We start from the raw sequence: 16,302 nt of genomic DNA, 5'->3' as shown, positions 1-16,302 counted from the left end.
GAAATATTCTCAAGGATATGAAGCAAGAACAATTTGCACCAATCATACTTTTATGTGATAATATGTCTGCTATTGCAATGACCAAGAATCTTGTTTTTCATGGTCGCACAAAGCACATCGAATTACAACATCACTTCATCATAGAGTTAGCAAGCAAAAAGAAATTAAATTAGCTTTCTACAAATCTAATGATTAAGTAGCCAATATTTGCACAAAGCCACTTTCCACTGAAAAATTTCTCTACTTGCGTGAAGTATTAAATCTCTCAAAATTAAGAGAGAGGGTTAAAAGTTAATTTTGAGAATTAATGTACATGCATACATAAAATTAAAATGGATGCATGTATTGGGAGTTTTTATGAATCTAATAGATGATGACCAAATTAATTAAACAATAACTAATATAATTCTAGAACTATCCATGTCTTTATAAGATTATAATGGCTATGCCATAAACAAGTTCAATCAAATAATTCATCAGATTTTTTGTTTTTCTATGGTAATATTATTCTCTACTTCAATATCTATCACGTATTAAGTGTAAAAAAAAATTCAAATAAAAAAATTACATTAAGTGCAACATTCCTTCACAAGAATGTTACCCTGAGCACCAATTATATTTTTTTATTATTTTTTTAAAACATAAGGTTTAAAATTTAAAATTAAAGTTTAAATGTAGAGTTTGAGTTATAGTATTTAAGTTAAAGAAAAAAAAACCACAAAAAAATATGCTCACTATAAATTTCATTTTCAATTTCTTAAAAATTTTAAAAACTTATGTATTGCACTAAATTAAATCAATGAGAATTTATTTGGCTGGACAGTTATCATAAGCACTATGCGTGAAAGTAACACAAACATTTATCTAATACACGTTTTCTTCATCTGTCGTCTTTGCATTCTCCTTCATATCCCATCGCATCTAGTGCATTCATGAGGTGCAGCTATGCAGCAATATCTCCACGTACGGTCAGATGTCAACGTCACAGAGGGTGAACAGGAACGATGGACCAAGACTGCAAAGGAAAGAATGTAGGAGTTTTATTTGAAAACAAAAATCAGGGTAAAAGTAACTAACCACAAAGATTGCCTGAGCTTTTGTTGGACATCAAGCATATTAAAGAAGTAAATGAAAAACAAAAGAGAGAAAAAAAAGGAGTGAGTCATAGTCTTCCTATCTGCCTTGAAATATGATCCAACCAAACAGGATGCAAAAAGAACAATTAAAGTAGATGAATAAGCAGTGACCTGCAGCTAGTGGCGATGGTATAGAGAAAATGCATGATAGAATCAAGGAATGTAATTTTGTGGAAGTGGATTCTCACCTTTGCTTTTACTCGTTTGTGTGGCATCTGATGTTTAGTTTAGTTTAGTTTGTCATTCCATGCAACAGAATCAATCTCATGTCTAGCTGACTTATAGAGCTCTAGTCGCTTCGCTATGGCATTCCTCTTCTCCATGAGGGATGGGTCTTCATCCAACATAGCACTAAGTTGTTTCTTCTGCAAGGCAGAAATGAATAACGTCCAACTGAATCAGTATGGGAATTTGTATGGATCTAAAGGTCCAAGTAAAACGCATTCGAGAGGAGCTAAAGAGAAGGACTCTTTTGGGCCGTAGTTCTTCTGTTATGGAGAGGTTATCTTTTATCTTAGCAAGTTCATAAAGATCATATATACCTAGTAGTGTTAGCGGAAAACTTATTGCATAACTACATGATAAGTAGGCATCATTTTAATGCATCTCAAGGCTTTCATGAGTGACTGAAATTAAAAATCACAAGATGAGTGTGGTAACTGAAGACACACCTCCCTACTCCCGACATGGGCATAGAATTGATTAAGCAGTGACCTCTTTGCTTCTCGAACTTGACAATGAACAATAGCCTTGGGGATAGTATTCCTCAGGGTGTCACATACCATGGCGACGTATGCATTAACATTGGAGCCTGAAAATCAGATGATGTGCATCTCAAGTGGCCATTATGAAGAAAAGGAAATAATCTTAAGCATTAATTTAACTGGGATAAAGAAAACAGTAGGCAGATATTATCCAAGTGAATGCAAACTTTACAACCAGGAGTTTTCAACTTACCAATCCTCCTTAAATGGCTATCACCGTATCTATCTGGTGCTTGAGAATTTGGCGTGGAGCCAGGAGCTTGACCTTTGTCAGGTTCCTGAGAAAGTTTCCTGAAGAACTCCACTGTAAGGTAGGTGGACTCCATTTCTACAAGACGAAGAACTGTTTTACGGCCTTCATCCCGAAATCTTTCCAAGGCTTCATTTGATGCAGCTGCTATGTCTGACTGGAGAGTTGGAAAACGCTTCAATTCCTACCGATAGGAAAGCAGCCACCGCTTCATCACAATTAACCAAACAACAAAAGCTATGGCGCCGCAGAGAAAGTTCAGTACATGAAAAGAAATCTAGCAAACTTGTAGGAAAATGCTATATGATGATTAATGGACATGATAATGAAGAAGCATTTAGGCACAACTTGAGCTTCTAGATAAACAAGAACCAGAAAGCATGTATTACGTAAATTATATGCTTCCGAACTTTTACCAGAAGGATGCTTACCTCTGTCTCACCAATGGACTTCCGAACAAGTTCCTTCAGGACAAAGTGCACCTGGAAATTATAGTGAGCGCAATTTGCTTAGGCTATAGCTAAATGAAAATTAACAAATTAGTTTGCATAGTTGATCTACATCGATATCCAGACAAAAATTAAAAAAATACATACTTGGAGAGCAATTGCATCACACAATAAGCAAAAATGAAACGTTCATAGAAGCATAGCAATGATATCAAAAGAATAGGAGAGTGGGCAAAGAGATTTACAGCATCAACAGAAGCCTCTGCAGGACCTCTGAAATAGCCAAGAGAACTATCTATCAGCCTTCTATATCCTTGTTCAGGAGCAATCAAATGGGGCTGATAACCATCTGCCTCTGATATAACCTTTTTAACATTCTGCAGAGACAAGTGCCTATCAAAAGGGAGTTTTTTTAAAGCTGCAGGTAGTTGGTTGTCGAAGACCCCATATATCCGATCTCCACCAGGTCGTCTAGAACAAAAAAAAATAATGAAAATCATAACACAAGTCAAGTTTGCCATATATTTGCCACATTAAAGGAAGTTCTCTGTCAATATGATTTTAGCAAAAAATAGGTCAATCAAATTTTACCAAAAAAGGGAATAAAAGGTAAAATCACAACTGCTACCAGTTTAACAAAGGACCAGTACTCCGACAATACAGCTGTGTCAAAAATACATACATTTTTTTCTTGACACCGACAATAGACTGGCTGATTGCTTGGCAAACCAGTAAGATAATTGTATGATCTTGGACCAGTATCAATATTTACAGAATATTTAACTGTGCCATCAACATAAGAAAATCAAGTGAAAACAGTTTACCCTCCATCCAAATGTTCTTTGAAAATTCGATCGAATGCACGGCACATCTCCAATATTGTGTAAAGTTGTGCCTGCATATTCGAAACCATGCAAGAACATTAAGTGGGTTAAAAGATTATGCACAAAAAAAAGTATAGTGTTATGTATCTTACTCCTCCATCAGCCCCAATAGGCCTGCCAAGCCGATCCAACTCAGCTTCAAGCTCATCAATTGTTTTGTTAATTAAAGATATTATACTAGGTATTCGTTGTCTGATCACACTCTCCAAATGCTAGAAAAGAGAAATGATTGATTATTTCCAATATCAAAAGTTACCAACAAAATGGGAAAAGCACAAGAGAGCTAAATGAGAATGGAGAAAGGATCCACCTTGGATAGTAGTTTTGCAAGATACTCAGAACCCATTTTATGTGCTAGATGTCCATAATCAGGGCTAGTAGCAAAATACTCCTGTTCCTTCCGCCGTGCAGCAATCATGTCAACATTCTTGTTGATATCAGCTTGTGAGCGGTTGACAATTCCTACCCAAGGATGTTGCAGCCGATATGATCTTCCTTCCAGCACCTAGAATAACAAAAACAAAGGTAAGTTTTCAAAGGCAGGGTTGCTCTATAAGATATAATGTTCACAAATTTTACATCATAGATTCATTAGTGATGTAAAGCTTACATCAAGAGCATTAGTACCCTTGTCCATAAGATCAAGCTTTGTTACAACACCAAAAGTTCGCTCACCTGGATCAATGAACAAAAAACTTACATCCATTGTTTATATGTATACATGTAAACTAAAAGCCTAGGTGAGCTCTATCTTCAAAAAGTTAAATTGAGAATGACAAACTTACATATATAAAATTTATAATTATTAATCTCTCAAGTAATATATTCTACATTATTATGTTATACTTTATTACTATTATAATGTGCTATTCATAATCGCCAAATAAATTCTGATTATCTGTATCTCCATGAATAATTTAGTTGTCACTAAAACAAACAAGTTTTTACATTTTTAAAATTCATGAAAAGTGAAATTTTCATGATCTCCAATCCGTAGAAAAAAAAAATTAAATTTTTTGCGAACCAAACAGACCCCAAACATCCAGTGAATTTCACTAAGTAAATATAAGTAATCTCTACCTGTAGGATCCACCTCCCTTGCAAGTTTGATGGCGTCTGAGGTAGCAATATCTTGGTTAGCGGGAGAAATGGCCAGAATGATACAATTGGGCTACAATTATGAAAAAAAAAAATCAGCATCAAAATAAGCAAGTTAATGTAATAGTTTCAATAGAATTTGAAAAATACTAAAGGCTTCCTTGAAAGAGGACACCAAACATGGATTTTCTATGGAAGCAATCACACCTTGTGCAAAGTGGGAAATGACCTTGCAGTTTGTATATTAAGAAGGCAGGTCAGCTGGAAGAGTCATGTTGGGTTGGGTACATAATCTTGGTGCCTAAGGTTATATAGATATGTAAAATAGAACCAGAAACCTAACTATTTGTTGTTTGATTGAACTCAAGATTCATTGAACATAATTAATTCACATAACATTGGAAAAGCAGAAATCTAGAGGCATTTTGTTAACCTTTTCAACATAAGACCGAACCATATCTTCAATATCTCTCACGATGGATTCGGGTTGTCCCTCTGCATAAAAAAGAAGATTCAGAAATTTCCTCAGAATAGAATAATATTGTTTGCTGAACTACAGTTGATAACTTTTAGGTTTAGATCATTACCTACAGCAACCTTGGTCAACCCAGGAAGATCTATGAGTGTTAAATTAACAACTGCAGAAAAGCAATGTGATCAAACAAAATGATCTGGAAGATACTGATTTTTGTGCAAGAATCAGAACATCCATGTATAACAAAAGATGTGAAAGGACACCATAAAAGATATAATATCTTGCATAGAATCTCAAGAAGTTCTTGCATAATTGGAAATATAACAAACAAAAGATAATATTTCCATAATTTTCTTACAATAAATGTGGATCTTACATGTGATGCATGCTTATCTTTATCAGTTTTATTTATATGCATGTGGAATGAGTGTTTTCATGAGGGTACATAAACATAAATGATAAGTACAACATATCTAGTGCACCCACCATCTTTCCCAATCAATCATATTAACGAAGTTCTAATTCAAGCTTTATTCGTTTTTGATAATCAAATCCTATTTGCAATTTTAAACAGCATCAAGTGTGATATTTTATCAGTATTTCTAGTCTTCATATGGGAGCATAAAAGTAAAGGAACTCGTGCAATCAGCATCGCATGATATAGAAAGTTACTTCAGCTACTCTTGTGTCAAAAACTAACTTTTGTTTCAACATTTACATAAAATAATTCAGCTAATTTTAATAAAAAAAAATGCAGACCGTAACAATGCAATGTAAATATCACTACTATGTGTATCACCTTTGAACGTATTGTAGGCTTCAGAAAACAAGAGTTTCTACAAATTGACAGAGTTAAGCCACTGGCTAAGTTAATACATGCAGGTGATCAGATGATTAGCAGATAACTTTATCTCATCCAACTGATCAAGACCGTATTGTGTCTCTATGATCAAAGCTCACCTTCTAGATGAATTCCGCTAATAAGCCATAGAATGATGTCGTATAGTGGCTATTTTTGGCTCACTCCTGTGGTACCCAATAGAATGGCCACTCTAGCAAGTTTTTTAAATGCCTTCAGTACCACCATAATCAGTCAGCTATTGAGTGAGAGAAAAAATGAAAGAAAACAGAACTGGAGGAGAAAGAAAATAGACATTTCAAAGAAAGACTGCAACGAAAGTGAGAGGAATCTTCTCTTCATTTCCCTCAAAATTGACACATCCAAATTGGACTGGAAGTATCATCACAGCTGCCTCATCTTGCCTACCTTAGCCACCATCTTGGACATGGCCCCTGACTCTTAGTTCACTTGTCATCTTTCCATTTATCATCCACTCACATGATTTTATTTTTACAAACAAACACTAACTAGTCAAGTATGAATCCTCATGGTTCCTCAGTTGTAGTTGTATTTCCTTGCCTTGGTGCATTCATTTCATCTCAAATCCATGTAAAGGCTTGCAAAGAAACACATCATCTTCTAGAATGTAGTTTTTCCTTATGATTTGGTTACCCTCACCATGTAAGTGATTTATAAATTGACTGAGAACAACAGGTAACATTTACAAGATTCATCTTCCTCTTGTGGGAACTTATGGAAAAGAGGAAAATAAATAAACCGTAAAGAACAAATTTATATATTAACATTTGTAAACAACAGTTCCTTGAATGAAAACCTAAGCAAAAACCATTGCAAGCATACTAACCATGTGGTGAGTAAATGCTCAAATGGATTGGAACATTGGATATTTGTTTTGTTTTTCCAGTAATCCGATCAGTTTCATCTGCAATCTCCTTCCTAACAGCAGCTGTATATTTTAAAAATTCAGACAGGCTGATTAATCATGGTTGCTCGTACAAATAGATTTAAGAAAAATAATTAAAGCAAAAAATTAGAAGGCAAAATCAGAATCCTCTCACTGTACTTGAAAGTACTATAAAGGGTGGTGTCAATTCATCAAAATTGTTCAATTTAAAAGAAAGAGGAAGTGAATATTTCATCCATCTACCAAGCAAGTACAATCAAAGAATCACTGCAAATATGCAAGGTCTTTCCGCATAGAAAAAAATATGAGAAAAATCTAAACGTGAAAAAGTACTATCACAAAAACGAAAAGTTCATTACAAGATGTAATGCTTATAAATTGAGCTACTAATATTCTTCAGAAGAACAGAGAAAAAGTAAATGAGTTAGTGAATCCGATCGTACCAAAGTCAGTATACTTCCTCCTAGGAGTATGAAGAAACTCTGCGTATTCGGACCCGCTCTCAGTCTTGTGAAGCTGCAACACCAACGGCCTCCTGGTCACAATACCTGATCCAAACGCACAGATCTCAAACTGTCACCCAAGGAATAAGAAGACTAAGGCGGATCGGAACAGATCCTCCTTGAGTAATTACCAGATCCACGAGGCAAGAAGTCCCTTCCCACGATGCTCTCTAGCACGGACGACTTCCCCGAACTCTGAGATCACGATGACAAAGTCCAAAAATTGGGCGGATTCAAGAAATAAAAAAGCTGGAAATGGACTAGAAACTAGGGGAGACGTATTGTTACCTGACCACCAACGACGGCGACGGAGGGAAGGGCTTCCCAGAGAGATCCTCCATCACCGCCGTAATCGCCGAGGACGGTGCACGCCCTCTGAATCCGGTTCACAAGCCCGATCAGGCTCTCCATGGTCGCCATTGCAGTGGAGGAGCACGGCGACGACTGCAGCGAGATTCGCGAGAGGGAAATTAAAAAAGGAAAAAAGAAAAAAAAACGGTTTTCGAGGTGTTCTCCACTATGTCGCCATTTAAACAAGTGCGGGTCGGGCGATTCAGTTGGATGGATCCTTGCCGTCCATTACATCAAGTTCCATGGGACCTCCGTCAAAATGGACGGACAGGATCGGTGTAGTTCGAACTGAACCATCGAAGATTCGAAGTAACCACTCAATGAAGAGCTCGATAGACCTCCACCACCCACTTTCCTTGCTTCCTTTTGCTTTTTTTTTTTTTAAAAAAATAAATTTAGTTTTAAAAATTAAATCTTTTTATTTTTTTTTGTCGTTAGCACAATCAACTTTATTAAATATCTGAAAATCTTATTATAATTAGGACATAATCATTATTTTTAAAATATGTAATATTTTTTAAAAATTAATACTAAATAACTAAAATCTGGTTCTTTAAAATTAGTTCTTTCCTAATTTTTAGGATCATTATTAAGGATTTATAAATAATATCATATTTTATAAGATAATTATATATTTTTTCATATATTTTTATATTTAATTTTTAAAAATTATCTTTTTCTATATTAATGATTAATTATATTTTTAAAATAACATAAACACCTTACATTTATTTCTAGCTGTCAGATTCAAATTTACCGTTTCAAAAATATCAGACTCATATTTTTATTCTTCTCATTAACTTGAATCTCACTCACATATTAATATCATTAATATGAATGTGGATGTTTCAATACTAATCATTTAACATAAACTTAAGACTTTAAATATTTGATAATTAATAATCGAGCCAACACCACAACCTATAGTCAAAGGCTAAGTAAAAAAATAAATCTATGGTGTAACGTAAGGGAGTCATCCATATATTCATATTCAATCTCTCATTATAGAGTTTTTTCTTCAAATGGAAATTACAATCACGTTGAGATTCTCGATTATTCATTATGAATACTTTAATTTACGATTTATCCTAGCGGTAAAATTTTTTATAGGATGAGATCAGTAGTCCCAGATTTTACATGATTCATCAATTTTTTTAAGTAAAAATATAAATTATTTAACTATTAATAATCTTAAAGTAGATAGTAATTATTTATTTTTTAGTCTGCAAAAATTGTTACTTATTTAAAAAAAAACAAATTTAATCAGAAATTAATTCAAAAAATTAATTATTAAGTTAAATTAAATTGTAAATATATGTTATCTAATTCTGTCCAGGAGTCGAAACGATGGATGCTGGGAGACGTGGCACTCCTGTTGATTGTTGACGGACTCCGAGTTGAAGGAACCTGCAACCACAGCAGCGTCAGTACCGAGCCAGGGAGGGGTTTCTCGACGACAACCCTCCGACGCTCAAGTCAATCTCCGGCGGTGTATAAGCGAGAAAAGCAAAGAAGCAGAGTAACAGTAGCTACAGTAAAGTGTGCATACCTCCGTCGAAGCTTAGAGCTATTTATATAAGGCTCCGAGGAAGCGCGTGCACGCTTCTCGAGACATGCACGCTTCTCAAAGTTTTTTTTGAAAAGACATGTTAGGAAAGCGTCCCTGGTACCATACCTCAATGACCCGGGCATATCTCTGACATGACAGTGAAAACTTTTATCGTACGATCCTTTGCCTGTCCATGCCGCCAACCATGCCGTCTGTCGGTGGTGCGAGTTCCCACGAGGATATCGGCTGATCCTCCTTTTGTCTGTAAGTGGGCCGAGCGAGATAGCTGCTCGACCAGCCGACCAAGTGGAGTGGTCGCTCGGCTGACATTCCATTGCACTGTGATCTTTATTCACCGGCTCCCGAGGTTCGATGTAAGTCCGAGCGAGCTAGCTGCTCGACGTATATCTTGCTTTGAGCGTCGGAAGCTCGATGCCTAGCCGAGCTGTGGTGATATCTGATTGGTACTTCTTTGTCCCGGTCGGGCGAGTGAGTTGTCCGACTAGCCAGCGACACATGGATGTTGACCGCTTAGACTTGGACTTCCACCGTGACCATGACGAGTTCGGATCCTCTATCTCGAAGATGCCTCTGTCCCCGTGTCCCATTCAGAAAATGACAAAAAAATGTGCCAAACACGTGCTTTTGCTCCTTCGCTCTCTGTGTCGTGTAAACACTCGCCGAAGCCTGCTTTTCTCCCAAAAGCAACTCCAAAGTTGTGCCCTAACCCAAACTCCAGCCGACCCCTTTGCTTCCGCCGTCGCCGTCGGGCTGGACGACAGCCATCTCCATCCCCTCCCCAACTTCAGCGGCCCGCGACGCCCTAAAACCTTTCCTCCCCAGCAACTCCAGCAGCCATCCCTACCCCGCTGCTTCCGCCGTCGTATTCGGACTCGACGACAGCCCTCTCCGTCCCCTCCCCAACTCCAGCAGCCCGGCGTCTACCTTTCCTCCCCAGCAACTCCAGCAGCCATCTCGGTGACTCCAGCAGCTCCGGCTTCCCCTCCCTTCGTCAACTCCAGCAGGTATGTATCTCCCTTCGTGGTCCTCAAAAGTTTTAAACTTTTTACAACCTTTTATTAGCTATCTCTACCACTTCACAGAGCATAATTCTACATGATTCAAATCCAATAATAGTTAGTTAGTCTAATCAAATCCTTGCATTTTGTTAATTTCTTTAGCATCAGAATGATCATGGCTCTTGCACAAATATGTGGTGATCTTTCAAGTTTTAGAAATGGTTATCCAATGAATGATTAATTTCAAAAAATATTCTTATATAATATCGAGGTGACTGCAGTTCCAATTTTAATTGTTGCTGTTTAGATAGTTTGTTGTGGGAAATTTTAATATGTTGCTGTTGCATTGCTACTGCATTCCTTTATCCTTAAATGCTACCCAAGCGCTTTAGAGGTTTAGGGATTGTTAAATTGATTAAACATGGCTTAATGGACTGTAATTAGATCATTTCAGCCAAACACATCACCTAATAAGCTTTGGTGGTTGCTCCAGTTCATTTTCTTGGTACTACATGAGTTCTTTTTGCACCTAATATAATGAATATACATTTCTTGGTTGGTTGTTTTTTTTCATGCCTAATTGTAATTATCATGGAGTTGTCGTTGGTTGAATCTACAAGTTGTCGTAGGTTGAGTTTTGATGTAAACCAAGACTGTCAGAATGATGAGTTTGATGTTATTAATGAGGATATGGACTCTACCATGTTATTGATGAGTTCTGACCAATCTATCATAGAAGAATTGATACCAAAAATCGGTATGGAATTTAAGACAAAAGAGGAAGCCTATGAATTTTATTTGAAATATGCTAAACAAGTTGGATTTGGTGTAAGAAGGTGCAAAAGCCACAATGATAAATCGGGTAAATTAGTTGACAGAATTTTTTGTTGTAGTGCACAAGGTAAAAGGGGAAAAGACAAATGAGATGTTTATGTGAAATCAAGTCGTCCTGAAACAAGATTTGGTTGTGAGGCTAAAATGAAGATTAGTTGTCGAAATAATGGCAACTTGACTGTGGAGCAATTTGTTAAAGAGCATAATCATTATCTTTCAAGTCCAAACAAAACTCACATCTATAGATGTCATAGGAATATATCTTCTTCTGTGGCGATACAGATTGAGATATCAAGTGATGTGGGAATCCCCCCTAAGCATCTCATGATCTTATGGTGAGACAAGTAGGTGGGAGAGAGAATTTAGGTTTTATTCTTGAAGATTATAAAAACTACTTGCAATCCAAAAGAACAAGAAATATGAGAGTTGGTGATACAGAAGGTGTATTGGAGTTTTTGCAGAAAATGCAGTTCGATGATCCCAATTTTTTTATGCTATTCAAGTTGATGAAGATGATTTGATAACTAATATTTTTTGGTGTGACGCTAAGATAAGAGCTGATTATGGATATTTTGAAGATGTTGTTTGCTTTGACACAACCTACAGGAAGAATAATGAAGGTCGCCCAATTGCGTTGTTTATAGGTGTTAATCATCACAAGCAATCCACCACTTTTGAGTATAGCTGTGTTGAAGGTTTATTGTTATCACTATCTAAAACTATATTTTATTGTTTTAGCTTACAAACTATAGCTGTGTTGAAGGTTTGAGTATTGCTGAAACTCAATTTCCACCACTTTTGTCAACACAACTATCTCAGGTTCACTCTGATAATGATTATTTTCAGACAAATAATCGGGAAGGATGGTAAGAAATTAACCATGTTTACATCATTGTTGTTTTTTTAACCATTTGTCATAAGATTAAATTTGTTGTATCAGTATGCTTTTTAACCATGTTTACACCATTGTTGTACCATTTTTAACCATGTTTTAAACATTTATTGTTAACACCTTGTTAGCACAGTTTGAAATCTGGCAAATTGATAGCAATTTGTCTATCGTTACTTTATTTCTAGTATACATGCACATGAGAGGGTGAGTTAAATTTCTATCTGCCATTTTTAGTAGACTTGCACATTGCACATGAGGATAATAATATGCCATCACTAATATTGTGATAGTATAGTATGCGCTGCTTATCAAACTTCACTAGTTCTAGTATCTTTTCATGTTATATATATGATATTTGATAAGAGTTTTAGTAGCATCTGCCATTTTTAGTAGACTTACATGGCTTTACTTGTTTTTTTTTCTCTCCAGGTGCTTCAATGGTGTGGATGTTGCTACAATGGAATGCACATCAACTAAAGAACACCACAAAGAGTGACTGATGTCAATATAGGCATCGTCGGCATCAAGTTACAATGGAATGCAAACAAATATGTAATGAAGCAAGCTCCTCAAAACTCATGTGTTGCATATTTTGTGGAACTTTTGTGGTTACCATATCTTGTAAACCTGGCTAGTTTTTGCTGGTCTTCTTTTTCTGTGTAGGTTCACTATGCTTGCTGGAGGACTCTGTGGTTTTGTCTGATTCCTAGTTTGTTTTCTTCTCATTTTGGACCTTTATGAAATGTTTTATTTGGATATGGGAGGAATATATTCACTGATTTTCTGGTGTTCTCTTCTTTTGTGTGATCATTATGTGTGAGTTTCTTATGGAGCTCGTCTTCCTGTGATATTCATGCAATATTGTATTTGCGCTGTGCACAGTGATGTTTGAATTGATGTTTAGTGATTTTTTAGAAAATCTGGAATCATGGTAGTTTCTGGGTTTTAGTGCTGGTTGGGAGATTGTTTCTATGAGTTTACTTTTTATGAAGGTTTGCTCTGTTTGTAGAAAGGTGTTGGGGGGAATCATTATTCACTCTGGGTTTCTCCGTTGGGAGTGATCTCGTATCGTTGATGATTGCTGCTGGCTTTCATATGGGCATTCTCTTTGGTGTGTATCATTACAAATCTGGGAGCTAGTTTCTTATGCACATGTTTGATTTTGCTTGAAAATGGAGAAATTTCTGTGAGTGTGGTTTTCGTTTCTAGAGATAAGCTAGTGTTTCGGTGGAGCTTCTTTGTCGGTGGAAATGTTGGTGTAATTTGAATATTTGATGTAGCTGGGGTTTTCTTACAAAATATTTGGTTTAGTGAGTGTTATGCAGATTCATGTATTTAAAAAGGAGCTGTGGCTTCTGGGGATTGATTGGGATTGGTGTTATCTGCTATGTTGTAGTCTGGTTTTCTTAGAGACTTACAGAGTTGCAAGTTGTTTTCCTATCATGAGTACAATCTCCATGGCAAGTATTTTAAGTAAATAAGGACGTGAAGAAATTTAGGTAGAAATAAAATGAGAAGAAATTTGTAACAACACACAATTGTTGCATATAAAAATTGGCACTTACATCATCTCAGCAGAGATGAGAGATTTAACTGTAACAACGCAGAAAAGAAGATGGGCAAAAAAAACAACAATATTTTAGTTCATTCTCGAATATTAAGGAAACAAATCTTAAGATTGTTACAAATGCATATACGGAACAAATCTCATCACTTACAAATGTTGACATCATTTGCTGATATATAAAACTAACTGAAGTAATGATACATAATTAATATACATTCATAAACAAAAAAAATAATAAAAATGTCAACATCATTCATAATTATACATTACATCACTAGCACTACTTAACCAGACCAACTAACAAACAAAACAAATATACAACCAAAAGAATTAAGTTTACTATTACTAATATCCAGATCATATGCGGTATATTCCAATTTCCCATATTATGTCCAAGATAAGTAATGTGTTCCCTTCCTATCCTTGACTCCACTCTTGACAACATCCTAAAATGTATATCACTGGTATCTTCATTTAGTACAGCATCATATCTCACCCACTTTAACCATCCATGCTGCTTACATCCATAATATAATCTTCCTGGGTTCTTGATTGATCTAGAGACTAGCACCAATGCATTTAGTCCACAATCCCTGCATCGTACATTTTCAAATTTGGTATGGTTAATGCTGCTGTTACTTGATGATGTCATTCAATAGCAACCTAATACTCAAAAAAGTTATATTCGATAAAATTAAACTAAACAATAACAATTTAGATAAGTAATAAAAAATCACACATTTTTATGAAAAATTTGATAAACTTCACTGAAAGTAGCAACAATCATACATTTTTATGCATTTACTCGCCTGAAAGTGATATCAACATAATTTTCACTATCACTAAATGATTAAATCAAGCATTCATAACATATAAATTATACTTATGAATCTAAGCAATACATAAAATAAAAACTGCATTTCATAAAATCAATGACAATCATTAGAAAATCAACAACAAACATTAAAAAATTCTACAACATGAGCTAACCTATATATACAAAGAGCATGCTCCTTGTTTTGGTTAAATCATATCTATATTATATTGGTTAAATCAACCATACTCTTGTTGCTATTGTAATTCAATAGCCAAATTTGACTCTGCTTTTCTGTAAATAGAACGAGAGGTTGGGAGGTTTGCTAATCAATCAAACTTGATTGAAAGTGTCGTTGAATCCTTTTCCAGATTACCTAGTCTAAAACCATCAAATTTGTCACCAAATTTGACTCTGCTTTTTAATAAATAGTCTGATGATGCAAGATTGGTGAAGAATCAAACTTGCCATACTATGATTGATGCATTTACAGGCTTATGTATTTGTATCTAAAGAAAAGTTCAGAATGACAAAATTTGCAGGAAGTTGACTAGTAGACGGACAAAGAAGAAACGACGAAAGAAAATTGGAAATAGCAAACAGGATGTGCAGATGAAAAATGATACCTGCAAAATTGCTAAAAATAACTTCATATTCTTTGCCAACCTCAACATCTGTGAGGCCTGGCGGCTCGGCTTCTATGTAGTGAATGGAGGTGGGACTAGTCTCCAGCTTGTATGATTGATTACAATAAAATCTATTTGTACCAACCATACATTACAAGAGTATCTAGAGAATTTTGTCAAGGTAGCCTATGTGATTTTAGTCGTTATTGTGATTCACATATGAATGTGTCAATAAACGCCATGGAGATTTGCTAGGTGCTATTCTTGTAGGATGTGTTAGCATCTGAAATGGAATGACAATCAACTTCTATATTATGCTGCTTATATTAAGTATGATTGTGGATAATGTAGGTAGAAAATTAGTTGTCATAATGTATAAATATAATCATCATTACGTGTCACCAGGGATTTCCATTAAGTGGTTTAGGCGGTATCTTCTACTAGATTAATATTGTTATAGAAGCATAAGAAATTGTTTTGCACTCCTTTTGTTGTTTGTCACCTCGATATTATATAAGAATATTTTTTTGAAATTAATCATTTATTAGATAACCATTTCTAAAACTTGAAAGATCACCACATATTTGTGCAAGAGTCATGATCATTTTGATGCTAAAAAAATTAACAAAAGGCAAGGATTTGATTAGACTAACTAACTATTATTGGATTTGAATCATGTAGAATTATGCTCTGTGAAGTGGTAGAGATAGCTAATAAAAGGTTGTAAAAAGTTTAAAACTTTTGAGGACCACGAAGGGAGATACATACCTGCTAGAGTCGACGAAGGGAGGGGAAGCCGGAGTTGCTAGAGTCGCCGAGATGGCTGCTGGAGTTGCTGGGGAGGAAAGGTAGACGCCGGGCTGCTGGAGTTGGGGAGGGGACAGAGAGGGCTGTCGTCGAGTCCGAATGCGACGACGGAAACAGCGGGGTCGGGATGGCTGTTGGAGTTGCTGGGGAGGAAAGGTTTTAGGGCGTCGCGGGCCGCTGGAGTTGGGGAGGGGATGGAGATGGCTATCGTCGAGCCCGACGGCGACTGCAGAAGCAAAGGGGTCGGTTGGAGTTTGGGTTAGGGCACAGCTTTGGAGTTGCTTTCTGGAGAAAAGCAGGCTTCGGCGAGTGTTTACACGGCACAGAGAGCGAAGGAGCAAAAGCACGTGTTTGACACGTTTTTTTGTCGTTTTCTGAATGGGACACGGGGACAGAGGCATCTTCGGGACAAAGGATTCGACGTTGACCATGACCCCTGAGGAGTGGGCCCTTATCACCGAATCATTATCTCTGCCTATTCATTAATGATCTAACTGAATACATGAATTAATTATATC

At 36.1% G+C, this 16,302-nt stretch overlaps 1 protein-coding gene across 1 annotated transcript; it reads right to left on the bottom strand.

Moving 5' to 3' along the window:
• Positions 1–764: 764 nt before the first annotated feature.
• On the bottom strand, positions 765–7,827 carry LOC122043006 (phragmoplastin DRP1C-like). The gene is made up of 17 exons (XM_042603431.1): positions 7,614–7,827; positions 7,457–7,520; positions 7,266–7,370; positions 6,763–6,864; positions 5,169–5,219; positions 5,015–5,076; positions 4,564–4,654; positions 4,094–4,158; positions 3,794–3,988; positions 3,576–3,695; positions 3,424–3,494; positions 2,845–3,070; positions 2,582–2,632; positions 2,094–2,334; positions 1,808–1,947; positions 1,325–1,501; positions 765–1,015 (listed from the first exon to the last, which is right to left on the bottom strand). The coding sequence occupies exons 1-16, from the start codon at positions 7,743–7,745 to the stop codon at positions 1,364–1,366; spliced, it is 1,854 nt and encodes a 617-aa protein (XP_042459365.1). The 5' UTR covers positions 7,746–7,827; the 3' UTR covers positions 765–1,015; positions 1,325–1,363.
• Between the last annotated feature and the right edge of the window lie 8,475 nt (positions 7,828–16,302).

The sequence above is a fragment of the Zingiber officinale genome, chromosome 2A (assembly GCF_018446385.1).
Source record: "Zingiber officinale cultivar Zhangliang chromosome 2A, Zo_v1.1, whole genome shotgun sequence".
Classification (NCBI taxonomy): domain Eukaryota; kingdom Viridiplantae; phylum Streptophyta; class Magnoliopsida; order Zingiberales; family Zingiberaceae; genus Zingiber; species Zingiber officinale.
The sequence above is the reverse complement of the archived record's forward strand: the minus strand, read 5'-3'. Positions and strand labels throughout refer to the sequence as shown.